Source organism: Gopherus flavomarginatus, chromosome 2, assembly GCF_025201925.1.
Source record: "Gopherus flavomarginatus isolate rGopFla2 chromosome 2, rGopFla2.mat.asm, whole genome shotgun sequence".
In the NCBI taxonomy this organism is placed as follows: domain Eukaryota; kingdom Metazoa; phylum Chordata; order Testudines; family Testudinidae; genus Gopherus; species Gopherus flavomarginatus.
The window spans coordinates 264,090,920-264,111,834 of record NC_066618.1 but is presented as its reverse complement, the minus strand read 5'-3'; the positions used below and the strand labels follow the sequence as shown (position 1 = coordinate 264,111,834).

Below are 20,915 nucleotides of genomic sequence, written 5' to 3'. Positions count from 1 at the left end.
GGTAGAGGGCTCTATCCTGGGAAGCAGTGACTGAAAAAGACTTGGTGGTCTTGATGAATAATCAGCTGAACATAAGCTCCCAATGTGATGTTCTGAACAAAAGAGATACTGCAATCTTGAGATGCATAAACAGTTGTCATAAACAGATAGCTAAGGGTTAATGTCTCTTTCACCTGGAAAGGTGTAACCTGAAACACCTGACCAGAGGACCAATCAGGAAACAAGACTTTTTCAAATCTGGGTGGAGGGAAGTTCGTTTGTGAGTCCTTTGTTCTGGTCTTGTGTCTGTCCCTCTCGGCTATGGGAAGGATTTTTCTATCTCCTGCTTTCTAATCTTCTGTTTCCCAGTTGTAAGTACAGAAAGGACAGTGGTTTATATGTTTTTTTTTGTATTTACATGTGTGTAGTTGCTGGAGTGTTTTGAATTGTATTCTTTTTGAATAAGGCTGTTTATTCATATTTCTTTTAAGCAATTGACCCTGTATTTGTCACCGTAATACAGAGAGACCATTTTTATGTATTTTTCTTTCTTTTTACATAAAGCTTTCTTTTTAAGACCTGTTGGAGTTTTTCTTTAGTGGGAAACTCCAGGGAATTGAGCCTGTGCTCACCAGGGAATTGGTGGGAGGAAGAAGTCAGGGGGAAATCTGTGTGTATTAGATTTACTAGCCTGACTTTGCATTCCCTCTGGGTGAAGGGGGGGTGGAAGAGAGATTAGATATCCTGGTGCTTGTGTTTTCCAGGACTGGAGACTGGGAGGGTGGAATCCCTCTGTTTAGATTCATGGAGCTTGCTTCTGTGTATCTCTCCAGGAACCCAGGGAGGGAACACCTGGAAGGGAGAAGGGAGGGGAAATGGTTTATTCCCCTTTGTTGTAAGACTCAAGGAATTTGGGTCTTGAGGTCCCCAGGGAAAGTTGTTGGGGGGACCAGAGTGCCCCAAAACACTCTAATTTTTTGGGTGGTGGCAGCTTTACCAGGTCCAAGCTGGTAACTAAGCTTGGAGGTTTTCACGCTAACACCCATATTTTGGACGCTAAGGTCCAAATCTGGGAAATATGTTATGACATGGTGTGCAGCATTGTGGGAAAGATAGAATCCAGAAGCTAGTAGGAATATTATATTTTTCTTTTCTCTGCTAGGGGCTTTTAAGCAGAGAGAAACAGTTTGGTTTCAAAAGGAACCAGAGATAATTTTTTTTTCTGCTCTCTCTGGCAGTTTTGGCTTGCATATTAAGCAAGGAACTATTAAGGAACTATTATGGGTCTTTTGTCACACAATAGCACTCCCATTAGGGGGCAATTACCAGCACAATACACATGCAAATAAAGTGGTTTTTCTGGTTTACTTTACATTGAAAAGATTAGCTAAAGGAAAAAAGGGGAAAAGGCACTGTTGCTAGGCAGACCCCAGCAGGCAACAGAGAACCTGCAGTTCAGAATATAAACACCGGAGGGCACCCCAACACAAGAAAACAGGAACCATGCCTTCCAAGACAAAAATGGAGGCCGAAGAACAGATCAAAGAAGCAGAACACAGGCAACAACTGGAACAAAGAGAAAAAGGTGGAGCTGAAAGAAAGAGAAGAACAGATGGGAGTGAATATGAAAGTTGTAAGGTGGATAAGGAACTGGTTAAAGGGGAGACTCCAGAGGGTCGTATTGAAAGGTGAACTGTCGGGCTGGAAGAAGGTCACCAGTGGAGTCCCTCAAGGATCGGTTTTGGGACCGATCTTATTTAACCTTTTTATTACTGACCTTGGCACAAAGAGCGGGAATGTGCTAATAAAGTTTGCGGATGACACGAAGCTGGGGGGTATTGCTAACACGGAGAAGGACAGGGATACTATTCAGGAAGATCTGAACCACCTTGTAAATTGGAGTAATAGAAATAGGATGAAATACAACAGTGAAAAGTGCAAGGTCATGCATTTAGGAATTAATAATAAGAATTTTGGATATACGTTGGGGGCGCATCAGTTGGAAGCGACGGAGGAGGAGAAGGACCTTGGGGTACTGGTTGATAGCAGGATGACTATGAGTCGCCAATGTGATACGGCTGTTAAAAAAGCAAATGCGATTTTGGGATGCATCAGGTGGGGTATTTCCTGCAAGGATAAGGAGGTGTTAGTGCCGTTATATAAGGCGTTGGTGAGACCCCATCTGGAATACTGTGTGCAGTTCTGGTGTCCCATGTTCAAGAAGGATGAATTCAAACTGGAACAGGTTCAGAGACGGGCTACGAGGATGATCCGAGGAATGGAAAAGCTGCCTTATGAAAGGAGACTCAAAGAGCTTGGCTTGTTTAGCCTGGCCAAAAGAAGGCTGAGGGGGGATATGCTCGCTCTATATAAATATATCAAGGGGGTTAACGTTAGGGAGGGAGAGGAATTATTTAAGTTTAGTACTAATGTAGGCACGAGGACGAATGGGTATAAACTGGATATTAGGAAGTTTAGACTTGAAATTAGACGAAGGTTTCTGACCATTAGGGGAGTGAAGTTCTGGAATAGCCTTCCGAGGGAAGTAGTAGGGGCAAAAGACTTTCCTGGCTTTAAGACAAAGCTTGATAAGTATATGGAGGGGATGTTATGATAGGATCGTTAATTTGGGCAATTGATCTTGAATTACCACCAGACAGGTCTGCTCAATGGTCTGCGGGGAGATGTTGGATGCGATGGGTACTGAGTTGCTGCGGAGAATTCCTTCTTGGGTGCTGGCTGGTGACTCTTGCCCACATGCTCAGGGTTTAGCTGATCGCCATATTTGGGGTCGGGAAGGAATTTTCCTCCAGGGCGGATTGGCAGGTGCCCTGGAGGTTTTTCGCCTTCCCCTGCAGCGTGGGGAACGGGTCGCTTGCTGGTGGTTTCCCTGCAGCTTGAGGTCTTCAAACCATTTTTGAGGATTTCAATAACTCGGTCCTGGGATAGGGGTTGTTATAAAATTGGATGGGTGCGGTTCTGTGGCCTGCCTTGTGCAGGAGGTCAGACTAGATGATCAGATTGGTCCCTTCTGACCTATGAGTCTATGAGTCTATGAGTCTATGAGATCAAACAGGCAGCCCATAAAAGAGAACAAGAAGCCAAAAATGCAGCCCACCACAGAAAACTAGAAGAAGAAGAGGTGGCCCACTGCTGAGACATGGAAAAACAACAAAAAGAAATGGAAAAACAACAAAAAGAAAATGAAGAGAGGGAAAAACAAAGAAAACATGAACTGGAATTAGAAAAGGCTAAGCAACAGAACCCAGCCAATCCTAACAACCCTTCGCCAATTATGGTTCCACATCCCAAAAAATTTCCCACTTACAAGGCAGGTGATGACACTGAGGCCTTCTTGGAAAATTTTGAAAGAGCCTGTCTTGGGTACAGCATCTCTGAAGATCAGTACATGGTAGAATTGAGACCACAGCTCAGTGGACCTTTAGCAGAGGTGGCGGCTGAAATGCCTAAGGAGCAAATGAATGACTACAAACTTTTTCAGACCAAGGCCAGATACAGAATGGGGATAGCCCCGGATCATGCCCATCGGCATTTCAGAACCCAAAAGTGGAAACCAGATGTGTCATTTCCCAAACACGCCTACTACATTGGGAAAACTTATGAGGCCTGGATATCAGGACACAATGTTAAATCCTTGGAAGAACTGCACGTCCTCATACAAATGGAGCAGTTCTTGGATGGTGTTCCTGAGGACATAACATGGTACATACAAGATGGAAAACCCAAAAATCTCACCAAGGTGGGGGAGATTGGAGCCAGATGGATGGAAGTAGTAGAAAGCAAGAAAGCTACTGTCAAGGGGAACGAATACCCCAGGGGGCACACCGACCAAAAACCCTACAACCGGGGACAGCCAAACACCCCACATACAACCCAAGTAAAGCCACAGACGCCCTATTCTTCCACCTCACCAGTCTCCAGTAACTCACCTCGACCCAGTGACCAATCAGTTGGAAGATGCTTTAAGTGTAATGAACTGGGACATATCAAGGCCAACTGCCCAAAGACCACCAACCGAATGCAGTTCATTACACCACCATCACACCAAAGATCCCCAGGCCCAGATGCCTCTCAAACACCCTTGGAGCGAAGGGAAAATTTGAGAGTGGGCGGAAAGAAGGTTACAGCATGGAGAGACATGGGGGCACAAGTGTCAGCTATCCACCAATCCTTCGTAGACCCCAAATTCATCAACCCAAAGGCCCAAGTGACAATTTACCCCTTCATGTCACAAGCTGTAGACTTGCCTACAGCTGAACTGCCTGTCCAGTACAAAGGCTGGTCAGGAATGTGGACTTTTGCAGTTTATGACAACTATCCCATCCTCATGCTACTGGGGGAAGACTTGGCCAACCAGGTGAAACGGGCCAAGAGAGTGGGAATGGTTACAAGCAGCCAAACCAGGCAAGCTTCCAAACCCATTCCTGTTCCTAAGCCATCCACAGGTGCCCCGTCTGTGTTACCAGAGACCCAGACAGAGGTAGTGGACCCAGATTCCATGCCAACTACTGAAACAGCCACAGCACCTCCAGTCCCAGGCCCGGAACTGGAACAGCAACCAGCATCAGCAATTGCAACCACATCTTCAAACTCAACGCCAGTGGGCGCCAGCGAGCCAGAACTGGCAGAAGCAACAGACAGCCATACCCAAAAGGCTCAGCCCGAGCCTGAAATACCCTCAGGTGCACCAGCGGAGAGCAGTTCACCAGCAACGGAAACAACCCCATCACCTACATCACTTCCAGAGGGACCAAGCCCAAGTCCACAGTCTGAGGAAGAACTGGTGACCCCAGCCTCAAGGAAACAGTTCCAGACTGAGCAGGAAGCAGATGACAGCCTTCAGAAAGCTTGGGTGGCGGCACAGAGCACCCCACCACCTCTCAGCTCTTCTAATCTATCCCGGTTTGTTGTAGAACAAGGACTTTTATACAAGGAGATTCTTTCTGGTGGACACCGGGAAGAATGGCAGCCGCAAAAACAGTTGGTGGTTCCAACTAAGTACCGGGGGAAGCTCTTAAGCTTAGCCCATGATCATCCCAGTGGCCATGCTGGGGTGAACAGAACCAAGGACCGGTTGGGGAAGTCCTTCCACTGGGAGGGGATGGGCAAGGATGTTGCCAAGTATGTCCGGTCTTGTGAGGTATGCCAAAGAGTGGGAAAACCCCAAGACCAGGTCAAGGCCCCCCTCTAGCCACTCCCCATAATTGAGGTCCCATTTCAGTGAGTAGCTGTGGATATTCTGGGTCCTTTCCCAAAAAAGACGCCCAGAGGAAAGCAGTACGTACTGACTTTCGTGGACTTTGCTACCAGATGGCCGGAAGCAGTAGCTCTAGGCAACACCAGGGCTAACACTGTGTGCTTGGCCCTAACAGACATTTTTGCCAGGGTAGGTTGGCCCTCCGACATCCTTACAGATTCAGGATCTAATTTCCTGGCAGGGACCACGAAAGAACTGTGGGAAACTCATGGGGTGAACCACTTGGTTGCGACCCCGTACCACCATCAAGCCAATGGCCTGGTGGAAAGGTTTAATGGAACTTTGGGGGCCATGATATGTAAATTCGTCAACGAACACTCCAATAATTGGGACCTAGTGTTGCAGCAGTTGCTGTTTGCCTACAGGGCTGTACCACATCCCAGTTTAGGGTTTTCATCATTTGAACTTGTGTATGGTCACGAGGTTAAGGGGCCATTACAGTTGGTGAAGCAGCAATGGGAGGGGTTTACGCCTTCTCCAGGAACTAACATTCTGGACTTTGTAAGCAACCTACAAAGCACCCTCTGACACTCTTTAGCCCTTGCTAAAGAAAACCTAAAGGATGCTCAGGAAGAGCAAAAGGCCTGGTATGACAAACATACCAGAGAACGTTCCTTCAAGGTAGGAGACCAGGTTATGGTCTTGAAGGCGCAACAGGCCCATAAGATGGAAGCATCATGGGAAGGGCCATTCACGGTCCAAGAGCACCTGGGAACTGTGAACTACCTCATAGCATTTCCCAATTCCTCCCTAAAGCCTAGAGTGTACCATGTTAATTCTCTCAAGCCTTTCTATTCCAGAGACTTACAGGTTTGTCAGATTACAGTCCAGGGAGATGATGCTGAGTGGCCTGACGGTGTCTACTACGACGGGAAAAAAGACGGTGGCATAGAAGAGGTGAACCTCTCAACCACCCTGGAACGTCTGCAGCGGCGACAAATCAAGGAGCTGTGCACTAGCTTCGCCCCATTGTTCTCAGCCACCCCAGGACGGACTGAACGGGCATACCACTCCATTGACACAGGTAATGCTCACCCCATTAGAACCCCACCCTACCGGGTGTCTCCTCATGCCCAAGCTGCTATAGAACGGGAGATCCAGAACATGCTACAGATGGGTATAATCCGCTCATCTACCAGTGCATGGGCATCTCCAGTGGTTCTGGTACCCAAACCAGATGGGGAAATATGCTTTTGCATGGACTGCCGTAAGCTAAATGCGGTAACTCGTCTGGACAACTATCCAATGCCACGCACCGATGAGCTATTGAAGAAGTTGGGATGTGCCCAGTTCATCTCTACAATAGACTTAACCAAGGGGTATTGGCAAGTACCGCTAGATGAACCTGCCAAGGAAAGGTCAGCATTCGTCACCCATGCGGGGGTGTATGAATTTAATGTCCTTCCTTTCGGCCTTCGAAATGCACCCGCCACCTTCCAGAGGCTGGTAGATGGTCTACTAGCAGGACTGGGAGAATATGCAGTTGCCTACCTCGATGATGTGGCCATTTTTTCGGACTCCTGGCCCGAACACCTACTACACCTGGAAAAGATCTTTGAGCGCATCAGGCAGGCCGGACTAACTGTTAAGGCCAAAAAGTGTCAAATAGGCCAAAACAGAGTGACTTACCTGGGGCACCAGATGGGTCGAGGAACCATAAACCCCCTACAGGCCAAGGTGGATGCTATCCAAAAGTGGCCTGTCCCAAAGTTAAAGAAACAAGTTCAATCCTTCTTAGGCTTGGCCGGGTACTACAGGCGATTTGTACCACACTACAGCCAAATCGCTGCCCCACTGACCGACCTGACCAAAAAGACCCAGCAGAATGCAGTTAAGTGGACTGATGAGTATCAAAAGGCCTTTACCCAACTTAAGGCAACGCTCATGTCTGACCCTGTGCTCAGGGCCCCGGACTTTGACAAGCCATTCCTAGTAACCACGGATGCATCTGAGCGTGGTATAGGAGCAGTTCTCATGCAGGAAGCAACGGATCACAACTTCCATCCTGTCGTGTTTCTCAGCAAGAAACTGTCTGAGAGGGAAAGTCACTGGTCAGTCAGTGAAAAGGAATGCTATGCCATTGTGTACGCCCTGGAAAAGCTACGCCCATATGTTTGGGGACGGCGGTTCCAGCTACAAACTGACCATGCTGCGCTAAAGTGGCTTCATACTGCCAAGGGGAACAACAAGAAACTTCTTCGTTGGAGTTTAGCTCTCCAAGATTTTGATTTTGAAATTCAGCACATTTCAGGAGCTTCTAACAAAGTAGCTGATGCTCTCTCCCGTGAAAGTTTCCCAGAATCCAGTAGTTAAAAAGTGTTCTTAAAATGTAAAAGTCTGTTAGTTATATACTTAGTGGTATACGTAAAGGTGCATGTGTTGTATTAATCTGTTTATTTTAAAGTTCTAGGAGGAAATCGCTGCCAGTGAGCTTTCCCACTGTCTGCAATTTGGGGGGCGTGTCATAAACAGATAGCTAAGGGTTAATGTCTCTTTCACCTGGAAAGGAGTAACCTGAAACACCTGACCAGAGGACCAATCAGGAAACAAGACTTTTTCAAATCTGGGTGGAGGAAAGTTCGTGTGTGAGTCCTTTGTTCTGGTCTTGTGTCTGTCCCTCTCGGCTATGGGAAGGATTTTTCTATCTCCTGCTTTCTAATCTTCTGTTTCCCAGTTGTAAGTACAGAAAGGACAGTGGTTTATATGTTTTTTTTTGTATTTACATGTGTGTAGTTGCTGGAGTGTTTTGAATTGTATTCTTTTTGAATAAGGCTGTTTATTCATATTTCTTTTAAGCAATTGACTCTGTATTTGTCACTGTAATACAGAGAGACCATTTTAATGTATTTTTCTTTCTTTTTATATAAAGCTTTCTTTTTAAGACCTGTTGGAGTTTTTCTTTAGTGGGGAACTCCAGGGAATTGAGCCTGTGCTCACCAGGGAATTGGTGGGAGGAAGAAGTCAGGGGGAAATCTTTGTGTGTTAGATTTACTAGCCTGACTTTGCATTCCCTCTGGGTGAAGGGGGAGTGGAAGAGAGATTAGATATCCCGGTGCTTGTGTTTTCCAGGACTGGAGACTGGGAGGGTGGAATCCCTCTGTTTAGATTCACGGAGCTTGCTTCTGTGTATCTCTCCAGGATCCCAGGAAGGGAACACCTGGAAGGGAGAAGGGGGGGAAATGGTTTATTCCCCTTTGTTGTACGACTCAAGGAATTTGGGTCTTGGGGTCCCCAGGGAAAGTTGTTGGGGGGACCAGAGTGCCCCAAAACACTCTAATTTTTTGGGTGGTGGCAGCTTTACCAGGTCCAAGCTGGTAACTAAGCTTGGAGGTTTTCATGCTAACATCCATATTTTGGACGCCAAGGTCCAAATCTGGGAAATATGTTATGACAACAGTGGAATCTTGAGTAGGATTAGAGAAGTTATTTTACCTCTAAACTTGACACTGGTGCAACCAGATCTGGAATACTGCATACTTGTAAATTGGAGAGGGTTCAGAGAAGAGCCACAAGAATGATTAATGGATTAGAAACATGCCTTACAATGACAGACTCAAAGAGTTCAATCAATTTAACAAAGAGAAGGTTAAAGGCTGGAAGTTGAAGCTAGACAAATTCAAACAGGAAACAAGGTACAGGTGTAACTTTTTAACAGTGAGGGTAATTAACCACTGGAACAATTTACAAGGGTCGTGGCGGATTCTCTATCACTGACTACTCTTAAATCAAGCCTGGATGTTTTTTCTGAAAGAACTGCTCTAGGAATTATTTTGGGGAAGCTCTATGTCCTGTGTTATACCGGAGGTCAGATTAGATGATCATAGTGGTTGCTTCTGGCCTTGGAAGCTAAGAATAAATTGAACCAGTAGAAAAGCTTTTCAGAAAAATCGGCTTTACCAAGTAAATATTGCTTAAATACTGTCCCTACTCCTCAACCCAAACATTTCTGTTACTTCTCCTGATCTACAAATTTCCAGCTTCTAATATAGGTCATTAACATAATGCCATCTTAATTTCACAGAGGTGCTGGTGTCAGTCTGATTGCTGGAGGGATAAAACTGAGAGTGGTGTGAAAGATTGCTACACAATATCTGTAGAATGGGATGGATGTTTTCCATTTATGGCCCTGATCCAGCAAAACAATGAATCTATGAACTAGCCACATGCTTAATATACTGCAAGACCAGAAGAAACCATTGTGATTGTCTAGTCTGACCTCTTGTACAGCACACACCATAGAACTTTTCCAAAATAATTCCTGGAACATATCTCTTTGGATATTTTTCTATCTTGATTGAAAAACTGTCAGTGAACGAGAATCCCCACGACCCTCGCAGGTTTTTCCAAAGGTTGATTACCCTCACTGTTAAAAAGTCATGCTTATTTCCAGCCATTGGATTGTGTTATACCTTTCTATGCTAGACTGAACAGCCCATTATTAAATATTGGTTTCCCATGTAGATAGTTATAGACTGGAATCAAGTCACCCCTTAACTGTCTTTTTGTTAAGTTAAACAGACTGAGCTCTTTGAGTCCTTAACCTCCAACTGCCAAAAGCTGGGACTGGATGACAGAGTATGGATCACTCAAAATTGCCCTGTTCTGTTCATTGCCTCTGAAGCATCTGGCATTGGCAACTGTCACCAGACAGGATACTTTGCTAGATGGAGAATTAGTCTGACCCCGTATAGCCATTCTTATTTTCGTAGTCTATCCTTTAATCATTCTCGTGGCTATTCAACGAACCGTCTCCAATTTATCAACATCATTCTTGAATTGCAGGCACCAGAACTGGACACAGTATTCCAGCTCTGGTTGCACCAGTGCCAAATATAGAGATAAAATAACTTCTTTAATCCTACTCAAGATTCCCCTGATTATGTGTTCCAGAATTGCATTAACTCTTTTGGTCAGAGCATCATAGTGGGAGCTCATGTTCAGATGATTATCCATCACGGCCCCCAAATCTTCTTCAGTCACTTCTTCCCAGGATAGAGTCCCCCATCCTATAAGTATGGCCTACAATATTGTTCCGAGATGTATAGATTTTCATTTAGTTGTATGAAAATACATATTGTTTGCTTGTGCTCAGCTTCCAAGTTATCCTGATTATTCTGAATAAATGACCTCCTCCCAAATTTTTGTGTCATCTGCAAACTTTATCAGTGATCATTTTATGTTTTCTTCTGGGTCATTGATAAAAATGTTACATAGCATAGGGCCAAGAACTGATCCCTCCAGAACCCCAATGGAAACACACCTTCTCAATGACTATTCCCCATTCACAGTTACAGTTTGAGATCTATCAGTTTTTAATCCATTTAATGTGTGTCATGTTACTTTTATATCTTTCTAATTTTTTAATCAGAATGTCACGCGGAACCAAGTCAAACATGTTACAGAAGTCTAAGTACATTACAGCAACACTATTACCCTTATCAACCAATCTTGTAGTCTCATCAAAAAAAGACATTATGTTAGTTTGACAGGATTGATTACCATAAATCCATGTTGATTTGTTTTAATTACATTAATCTCCTTTAATTCCTTATTAATATATTCCCATTCTATTATCACTCTATTATGCCCAGGATTGATATTAGATAATTACCTATAATTACCTGGGTTATCCCATTTACTTCCCCAGTGCTCCATGACTTATTGAAAATTAACCTTATCAATCAAGTTAGCTCCTCAGCCAGCTCTTTCAAAACTCTTGAGATGCAAGTTATCTAGACCTGCTGATTTTAAAATATCTAACTTTAGTAGCTTCTGCTTAACATTCTCTAGAGATACTGGTGGAATGGTAAGAGTGTTATCATCATATGATGAGACTACATCATCTGTTTTTCCCCAAATAGAGAATATAAATATTTATTGACTATTTCTGCCTTTTCTGCATTATTATTGATAATTCTACCATTATAATTCTGCTAATGGACCAATACCATTGTCAGAATTCTGTTTGTTCCTCATATATTTTAAAAACTTTAAAAAATTGTCCTTACCTCTGCTAGCCATAAATTTCTCCTTTTGTCCCATTGTTTCCCTTATCATTTTCTACAATGCCTAACTTCTGATTTATATTCCTTACTATCAACTTTCCCTTTCTTCCATTTATTATATAGCTACCTTCATTTCCCTCTAAACTAGGTCGTTGATTTTTTTAAACTAGCATGGCCTTCTTCCTTAATTGTGGCTCTTCGGGCATCTAGTAGGATGTTTTTAAGTGATTCCCAAATTATCTTTCATATTTTTTCTACTTAAATTCTTCCAAAATTACGATTTGGACCATAATTGTTTTCAGCTTTGTGAAATTGGTCCTATTAAAGCACTGTGTAGGGGGGTGGGTATGGGGAGGGAGAGAGGGCTACATTACATTACTGGTCTGAACTTTATTCTGTTTGCACATTATAAATGTAATCAAGTCATGATCATTTGTATCTAAGCTACCATTAACTTTTACTTCTGTGATCAGTTCCTCTTTATCTGCTAGGACAACGTCTAATTTAAATATAAATGTAAATATAAGTTAGGCTACAAAATGGAAACCTTAACTGGATTCCAAGTTGAATGCTATCTATATCTATCTATATCTATATATTTGAATGAAGAATGCAAATATTCAATGTAGTGCAAATTTCAGTGGGTTTGCTCCCATCATTTATTGCACACTATATCCAGTTACCTATTCTTTTCATATACTGCCATTTAAGGTTATTTATAATTCCCTGATTCATGGGCTGAATTAAAGATGTGGTTTGTTTTTGGCAGGAAAATCAAGGGAGAAAGGTGGTTATGCTGTGCATCAGTGTTATTTCTTTTTGGTCCCTGCAGTACTTCCCATCAATCTTTGGTGGACAGTCTGTGAAAAATTGAATTTGCTATCACTGAACTAAGAGGTACATATGTGAATGACATATTCGGATTAATTCCTCTGAAGCAGCAGGGTCTTACACTCTTTCAGATTGCTTTTGGCTTGCTTTTACATTTAATACTGTGTTTGTACTTACAGTACTGGCAGCACAGAGGTTTATTTATATGTTCTTCCGTGGGTGCTGAATATTCTGCAAGCTCTGGTGCCATTCAAAGCCTATCTGGAGAACATCCCCATCAAATCATGATTTTAAGGAACTGATTTGCAAAGGGGTCTCAACCCACAAACTATTCCAACTCATCCTTTTATGCATGTACAAACATCTGTACTAACCCACTGTACAAATAAAATTTACGTAGGTTTTGCATATTACCTGCATGCATAGATATTAATGCTTGAAAAGTGTGTCTACTCAACTGTGCGTACACATAAAGTGGCCACTTTCTGAAAACTAGACACTATTTTCCTAGCATTTCTTCTTCCTTTCTTCCTCCTCCCTTTTACTCTCTTCTTCATTGCTGAGAACTGGGCCTGTTCAATACAATATATCCCCAGCAGAAGTTATGGGTAATGGAAGTTGAAAGAGCGTGTAGAATAAAATCCATTGACAATAAAAAATGGACCACATTATCTAGTAATTTAATAGAACAGTAATGTTTATACTAAAGTTCTGGAACACATCTACACTCAGTAAAGATGTCCTAATTATCTACTGGTCACTACAACACTTGACTGTAATAAAATCACCCCTTCGTATTAAGCGATTAAACATCAGAGTAATTATTATGACATATTCCTTATATATTCCAGAGTTTAAATGAACATAAGAGATGGGGGGGAGGAAAAGAAAGGTATAAGAACATAGAGCGGGGTATTGATATGCCTTTATTAGGCATTACCGAACCTGGACACTGCATTAATGAGCTCTCTAGCAGAAACTGTTTATTGTAAAGTATATTAAAAGATATAATGATTTAATAAAGCATCTTTCTTTTTCACAAGATGAGAATTTCATTTGCAACCTGATTGTTGTTTCCTCACTTACGTTAAACTTCTAATTTCATGTTTACCTGGTGAATGGAACAGCAGACAATTGCAGCTGTGGTTATAACCAATACTGCTCTGTTGTTATGGCAACTAGTGTTCAAACAGCCCTGGTTTTCTACAGCTCCTTTCAGTTTCTCCTACTGTAAAGCAACACACAAGGGAAGGGCAACTTTCAGAAACTTCCATAAAAAATCTGGCCAGTGCTTTGAACCCCTTTTTATTTCAAGTATGCTGAATCTTAAGCAGGAATCCTCAGCCTAATTGCCAAGGTGATATCTATCAGCCTTTCCTGGTGCTGTGAGTGATCACACATTTGTAGAACAACTATATCATTCTCCAGTTAGTATTTTACATAAGTAAATGTAATAGAACAATTTTTTTCATAAATACACACAAATGCATCTAAATAGAGACAATTATGCCAAATATCAGTCTGATACTGTTGGTTAGCTGATCTTAATTTATTAATTTTTGGTGTCACTGTTGAGTTTTCCCTCCTATTATTCTGGTGCAATTTCCCTAACATGTTCATGAAGGGCCCAATCCTGATCCTGTTTAAATGAATGGACATTTTGGCCAATGATTTCAGAAGAAGGATTCGGCCCACGATATATACATTTTTCTGCTAATAAGTCTATTTTTGCTAATGTCATGAAAATGTTTTCCTCTACAGCAGAGGTCCTCAAACTGTGGTCTGTGGACCACCAGTGGTCCATGAGCTCCATTCAGGTGGTCTGCAGATAGTTCCCTCTAAGGTGCGCGTGTGTGCAGCCACACACGAGAGAATGAAGGGCCACCCACTTGATTAGTGGAGCTGCGCAGGCATGGCTTCACTAATCAGGTGCCTGGACCCTGGAGAAGATGCACATGTAAGGTGAGGTGGTGGTCTTGGGGGGAATAGGAGGTAGGTGGGATGGAGCAGTGGGGTGAGAAGAGGGGCTGGAGGGAATTTGGGATGTGCAGGGCTGCAGCGGCCAGAGTAAATGGTGACTTTCCCCAGCTCCAGGACTGCAGCTGCCAGGGAAAGATGGCCCTCCTTCCCAGCCCCAGCTCTGGGGCTGCTGTGGTGGGGAAGAGACCCCCCGCTCCTTCCCAGCCCCAGCTTAGGAGCTGCTGCAGTGAGGGAGAGAGGGAGAGACCCCCCCACTTCTTCCCAGCCCCAGCTTGGAGGCTGCCACGGAGGAGGAGAGAGGGTACATCCATCGCATTAGAAAGGTAAGACTACTGGTATTAATATGAGTTGTGTGTTTTAATTGGTAGAACAAAAAAAACATTAATTAAGGGGTTTTTTATATAGTGCTTTTATCCAAACACTTTACAATAGTTAGCTAACAGTACAAACAACATTTGGAAAGATCATTATGTGGTCCACTGAGACCCTCAGCAATTTTCAAGTGACCCATGAAAAAGAAGTTTGAGAACCACTGTATGTCAGGCTGATTTGCATAAAATATACTGTGGATAATGTTCTTTGATATGTTACAACTGTAAAGTATACAAAAACTAATACCGAAAGGTTTATTTGTTTTTTCAAGTCAAACAACAAAATTACTCAAGTAATTACAAATAAGTCTTACTTGTATCAATGAACTAGTGTTTGATTGAGGTACAGAATAAGAGTTCTAAGTCAATCAATATGCAGCTTTTCAGCTCTGCCACAATAGATATGCTCTTCTTGGCTACACTCACACTTTACAGCGCTGCAACTGGGGTGTGAAAAAACACCCCCCTGAGCGCTGCAAGATACAGCGCTGTAAAGCGTCAGTGTAATCAGGGCAGCAGCACTGGGAGTGCGGCTCCCAGCGCTGCACGCTACACCCGTAAGGGATGTGGTTTACATGCAGCGCTGGGAGAGCTCTCTCCCAGCGCTGCCGCTCTGACTACACTCAGACTTACTTTGAAATTCCAAATGTAGCCATACCCTAGTCAAAGTCATTTTCTGGAATAAGCAAAAACTGAGTTTAACATGGCTGCTGGTTTAGGAGTGGGAATAGAATGACTTAAAAGAAGCTACCTCTGAGCAATAATACTGAGTTTGGTTTCAGCTGTAATTTAGTTAATGGACCTCTTAATGGTTTTTGATGGGGGTTTGTGTTTTGCAGTTAATAGACTGTTTACATGTACACTAGATGTTTATCACAGTTTTTGCAGCAACTTATTCATAAATATGAACTGAGACATTACAGTTTTGGTGTTTATTTGAAAATTATTTATCCTGTGGTTTTCTTGTGAGGGATTAGCCTATTGGTGACCGAGTCTGACCCTGTAAACCCTTACTCGTGCAGTTCCACTGAAGTCAATCAGGCAACTAAAGGGAGAAGAACCAAATGTAAGGAGTTGCATGATGAAGCCCTATGTGTTTCTATGGAAAAATAGTACTATTATTATTCCCAACTATAGCCCGAGCATTGGCGGAGGCTTGGGAAACAAAGATTCTATGACAAGTTCTTAGTTTACAATGAAATGGAGGCTCTTATCAGTGTTCTGCTAGAAAATCTCATTTCTCACTACTGGAAACCACTCAACCTAAGTTTAGACAAGTTTGTCTTTTAAAAGGTTTCTTTCAATGTGGATATGGAAGTGGATATTACCGCAACTGAGGTAGAGGCCGTACTTGAACAGCTCGATGGGACAAAGTCGGAGGGCCAGGACAATCTTCATCTGAGGATATTAAAGGAACTGGCGCGTGAAATTGCGAGCCCATTAGAGAGAATTTTTAAGCAATCGATAAACTCGGGGGTTGTGCCATATGACTGGAGGATTGCTAATGTAGTTCCTATTTTTAAGAAAGGGAATAAGAGTGATCCAGGTAATTACAGGCCTGTTAGCTTGACATCTGTAGTATGTAAGGTCTTGGAAAAAATTTTAAGGGAGAAAGTAGTTAAGGACATAGAGGTCAATGGTAATTGGGACGAAATGCAACACGGATTTACTAAAGGTAGATCGTGTCAAACCAATCTGATCTCCTTCTTTGAGAAGGTGACGGATTACTTAGATAAAGGAAATGCGGTAGATATAATTTACCTAGATTTCAGTAAGGCGTTCGACACGGTTCCGCACGGGGAGCTGTTAGTTAAATTGGAAAAGATGGGAATAAATATGAAAGTTGTAAGGTGGATAAGGAACTGGTTAAAGGGGAGACTCCAGAGGGTCGTGCTGAAAGGTGAACTGTCAGGCTGGAAGGAGGTCACTAGTGGAGTCCCTCAAGGATCGGTTTTGGGACCGATCTTATTTAACCTTTTTATTACTGACCTTGGCACAAAGAGCGGGAATGTGCTAATAAAGTTTGCGGATGACACGAAGCTGGGGGGTATTGCTAACACGGAGAAGGACAGGGATACTATTCAGGAAGATCTGAACCACCTTGTAAACTGGAGTAATAGAAATAGGATGAAATACAATAGTGAAAAGTGCAAGGTCATGCATTTAGGAATTAATAATAAGAATTTTGGATATACGTTGGGGGCGCATCAGTTGGAAGCGACGGAGGAGGAGAAGGACCTTGGGGTACTGGTTGATAGCAGGATGACTATGAGTCGCCAATGTGATACGGCTGTTAAAAAAGCAAATGCGATTTTGGGATGCATCAGGCGAGGTATTTCCTGCAAGGATAAGGATGTGTTAGTACCGTTATATAAGGCGTTGGTGAGACCCCATCTGGAATACTGTGTGCAGTTCTGGTGTCCCATGTTCAAGAAGGATGAATTCAAACTGGAACAAGTTCAGAGACGGGCTACAAGGATGATCCGAGGAATGGAAAAACTGCCTTATGAAAGGAGACTCAAAGAGCTTGGCTTGTTTAGCCTGGCCAAAAGAAGGCTGAGGGGGGATATGCTCGCTCTATACAAATATATCAAGGGGGTTAACGTTAGGGAGGGAGAGGAATTATTTAAGTTTAGTACTAATGTAGGCACGAGGACGAATGGGTATAAACTGGATATTAGGAAGTTTAGACTTGAAATTAGACGAAGGTTTCTGACCATTAGGGGAGTGAAGTTTTGGAACAGCCTTCCGAGGGAAGTAGTAGGGGCAAAAGACTTTCCTGGCTTTAAGACAAAGCTTGATAAGTATATGGAGGGGATGTTATGATAGGATCGTTAATTTGAGCAATTGATCTTGAATTACCACCAGACAGGTCTGCTCAATGGTCTGCGGGGAGATGTTGGATGGGATGGGTACTGAGTTGCTGCAGAGAATTCCTTCTTGGGTGCTGGCTGGTGACTCTTGCCCACATGCTCAGGGTTTAGCTGATCGCCATATTTGGGGTCGGGAAGGAATTTTCCTCCAGGGCGGATTGGCAGGTGCCCTGGAGGTTTTTCGCCTTCCCCTGCAGCGTGGGGCACGGGTCGCTTGCTGGTGGTTTCTCTGCAGCTTGAGGTCTTCAAACCATTTTTGAGGATTTCAATAACTCGGTCCTGGCAGAGGGGTTGTTATAAAATTGGATGGGTGTGGTTCTGTGGCCTGCCTTGTGCAGGAGGTCAGACTAGATGATCAGATTGGTCCCTTCTGACCTATGAGTCTATGAGTAATTTCATCACCTGCAATGCTTAATAATGTTACCTGTATTTTTATCTCTCTCTCCCTCTTCAATATGAAAGGCTGTTTGGTGCTATCAAAGGCTCAGCTTTGGACTTCCATGAATTGCTACTGAGTATATTTTACCACTGTTATGATCCTAGTCAGAGCACAGAGGATCTGTTCGTTTACAGTTTTCACTATTTCATTTACTGGTTTATAACAATTAATATTGTCCTGTATTTACTCTTGTGAGAAATACAGAGATGTTCAAATTTATTAGTTTATTTAAACATTCATGTTAAAAAGATGTAAAAAGACTGATAAATAACCTAAAGAAAATAAACTAAAACAGGAAGAAAGGGAAGGTGAAATATGGAGGGAGGCAGAAGATTTAAAAGAAGACACAGTAATGAATTGCGATTTCATTTAATAAAAAGTTATGCCAAAACGTTATGAAATATCATAGCTTTGTCTACACACACATTTATCTATAGTGCAAGTACATAAATAGAGTTAAATATACTGTCAGAAAGAAGGATATTCTAGCATTCTGAAAATATTTTTGACAGATATTAATGCCAAAGAAGGAGGTAGATTATTTATTGTGGTACATGGGAGTATTACTAGGAATGACAGGATAACCAAGAAAGGGAAAATCCAGGTTTGAATACTAGGAAAAATTCTTGACAGTGAGATATAGCTAAGAAATAGCCTCCCAATAGAATTAAGTTAACTCTTATTATTATTATTATTGTTCTGTGATAATACCTAAAATGTAGTAGGAGCAACCCTGTCTCATATTGGCACATCACCCCAAGAACTTATCATATTGAAGGAGGTGGTGGTAGTTCCATCAGCTGAAGCATTTAAAACTTGAGAGGACAAAACACAAAAATACATATATTAGAGAGACAAGATGGGTGAAGTAATAGCTGACCTGAAGAAGAGCTCCATGTAGCTCCAAAGCCTGTCTCTCCCATCAACAGAAGTTGGTCCAATAAGAGGTATTACCTCACCTATCTTGTCTCTCTAATATCCTGGGGCCAACACAGCTCCAACAATACAGAAAAATGTGTTGTAAGAACAATCCCAGACTGCCAGAAAAACAGAAGAGTAACTTAAGTGTTTTCTCTCTCTTGTCTCTATGATCCCATAGGCAGATTGAAATGCCCTGAGAATCTAATTTATCTAACACTTGCATATTGAATCTCACCTCCCCTTTCTCTCTCATCCTGTCTTTCACCATTGTAAATTCTTAGATCCACTGCTGGTTAACAATGTGACAAATGTTAAAAATAAAAAGTCAAAATTGCAGGTCAATTGCCTTATTTCACACTGTTAGGTCAATTTCATTTTCTGCAACGTCATGGTCCATTGAATTTTGTTTTCAGAGGGTTTTAAGGAAGGGAGGATTGGCTGATTTGTGCCACTTTTAAAATATACTCCTCAATGCCTTGTTTTGCATGGTTATTTATTCTGCACCAAGAGACCATACAGCCACATTCTCTTCCAGTGGGATTATCACAAAACTAATGCCATTTATATGTTCTCTCTCAAAAAATTAAGCATCATTATCAAAGTGTGGTAGGTAGAGAACAATCTTTTTCTAATAAAAGCGCAGGAATGTGAAAGTTCCTCCTTTTCCATGTCCACTGGAAACTACAAGAAACTATATAGGTTATGAGGCAGTGAAGGGTTTTTTTTGATACAGGTGCAGTGCTGCTGTACAATTCCGAAGTTTTTAAAGTGCAGACTTAGATGCCTGCATTTCCTAATAGGCGTAAAAAAGCATCTTTTCCCAAGGGGAAAAAGAGAAATAGACTATATATAATACCGCTTTGGTGCTAGTTGCAAACCCGAGTCCACGCATTTGATTAAACTCTTAACAGAACAATAAAGAGATTCAGACAGGCCGTTTGTCCGTCCATCCTGGGGAGGGTGGATTCAAATATCTTGTGTTTCACATAACTGAGGACATTTTCTATGTGCCAGATGTTAGGCTTCAGCGGGAATTTCCAATAACTGGGGCTAGCTTAATTGGGGCAGCACCGTGGTATACTCGTGCGAGACAGAAATGGCCCATACTTCACAGATCGCTAGGAGGAAGCCTTAACAAGCGATCTCCCCGACCCCTCGCTTTTGTCTTATCGCGATGTACAGATGCTGTTCGCCGGCCAGGTTCGCAGCAGATCAGCCGGAGCCGCTGGTTTAAAGCCGCTTGTCCTGCCGCCCCAGGGTCTGCGGCTCACGAACACGGGGCTCCCCCGGGGCAGATGCTAGGAGCTGTGCCCGCTCCCAGGCTCCGGAGGGAAGGGGGGACGATGGCTGGCCAGCCAACCCGCCCCAGCTCAGAGCCGGCGGGGTACCCCAGCTCGCCCCGGGGACCGAGCCGGAGGGAGGGGGGCGGGGCAGGAGATGAGGGGCTTTGACTGCGGCCCCGGGGACCCTCCCCCCAAGCCCAGCCCAGCACTCACCCGGGTGCGGCGCGCCCTGGTCCCGCAGTCCGGCCTCGGCGCGGGCGCTCTCGTGGCCGCAGGCCGGCGGCGGGGGCTCTGTGTCGGTGTTCGTCAGCCAGGTGGACTCGGTCTCGCGGGTCCAGCTCTCGTAGTAGCGCGGCTCGATGGCATCGGCTCGGCTCCCCCCGCAGCCCATCCTGCCGGCACCGGGACTGCTCGGCTGCAGCCCAGCGCCCCGGGCGCGGCCAGCACCGAGTCCCGCCTCCGCCAGCCAGCCAGGGGGCCGAGACCCCGCGGGGCGCCGCTCCCGTCCTCCCCGCTGTGCTGTCTGCCAGGCAGCCACCCCTCCCTTCCTCTCCTCCCCCTCCTGCTGCTCGGCCTTACGGTCTCCCGCCTCCCCCGCCCGCCAGCCCCGCTGCTCCCTCCCCGCCGTCTGCGCCTCCTCTCTCCCCGGGATTTCCTGGCGGGAGACTGGCTCCGCGCAGCCCCGGCACACGCGGCAGTGCCTGCGGCCGGGGACGCCTCTGGAAGAGGTTCCTCAGCGAGTTGTCTGATCTCCGCAACTCCTCAGCCTCCAGCCCATGAAGAGGCGGGGATGGGAGAAAGCAGCAGCCCAGAGATGCTGGTTTCCTACATTAACGGGTGATGCAGTGTTAGTATTCGGGACTGGCCAAAACAAACCTTGGGCGCCCGGGCGCCCCATTTCATAAACCACCTTTCCTTTTCCTAGCATCGAGGGCAACAGCGACCGGCTCCCGAT

The 20,915-nt window shown here is 44.0% G+C and overlaps 1 protein-coding gene across 1 annotated transcript in view; it reads right to left on the bottom strand.

The window, feature by feature from the left end:
- Nucleotides 1–20,454, bottom strand: part of BAALC (BAALC binder of MAP3K1 and KLF4) — a 47,194-nt gene extending 26,740 nt beyond the window's left edge. Inside the window, exon 1 of the mRNA XM_050941437.1 lies at nt 20,174–20,454. Coding sequence (XP_050797394.1) covers nt 20,174–20,351 — 178 coding nt within the window. The 5' untranslated portion in view covers nt 20,352–20,454. The remainder of the gene's footprint in view (nt 1–20,173) is intronic.
- Between the last annotated feature and the right edge of the window lie 461 nt (nt 20,455–20,915).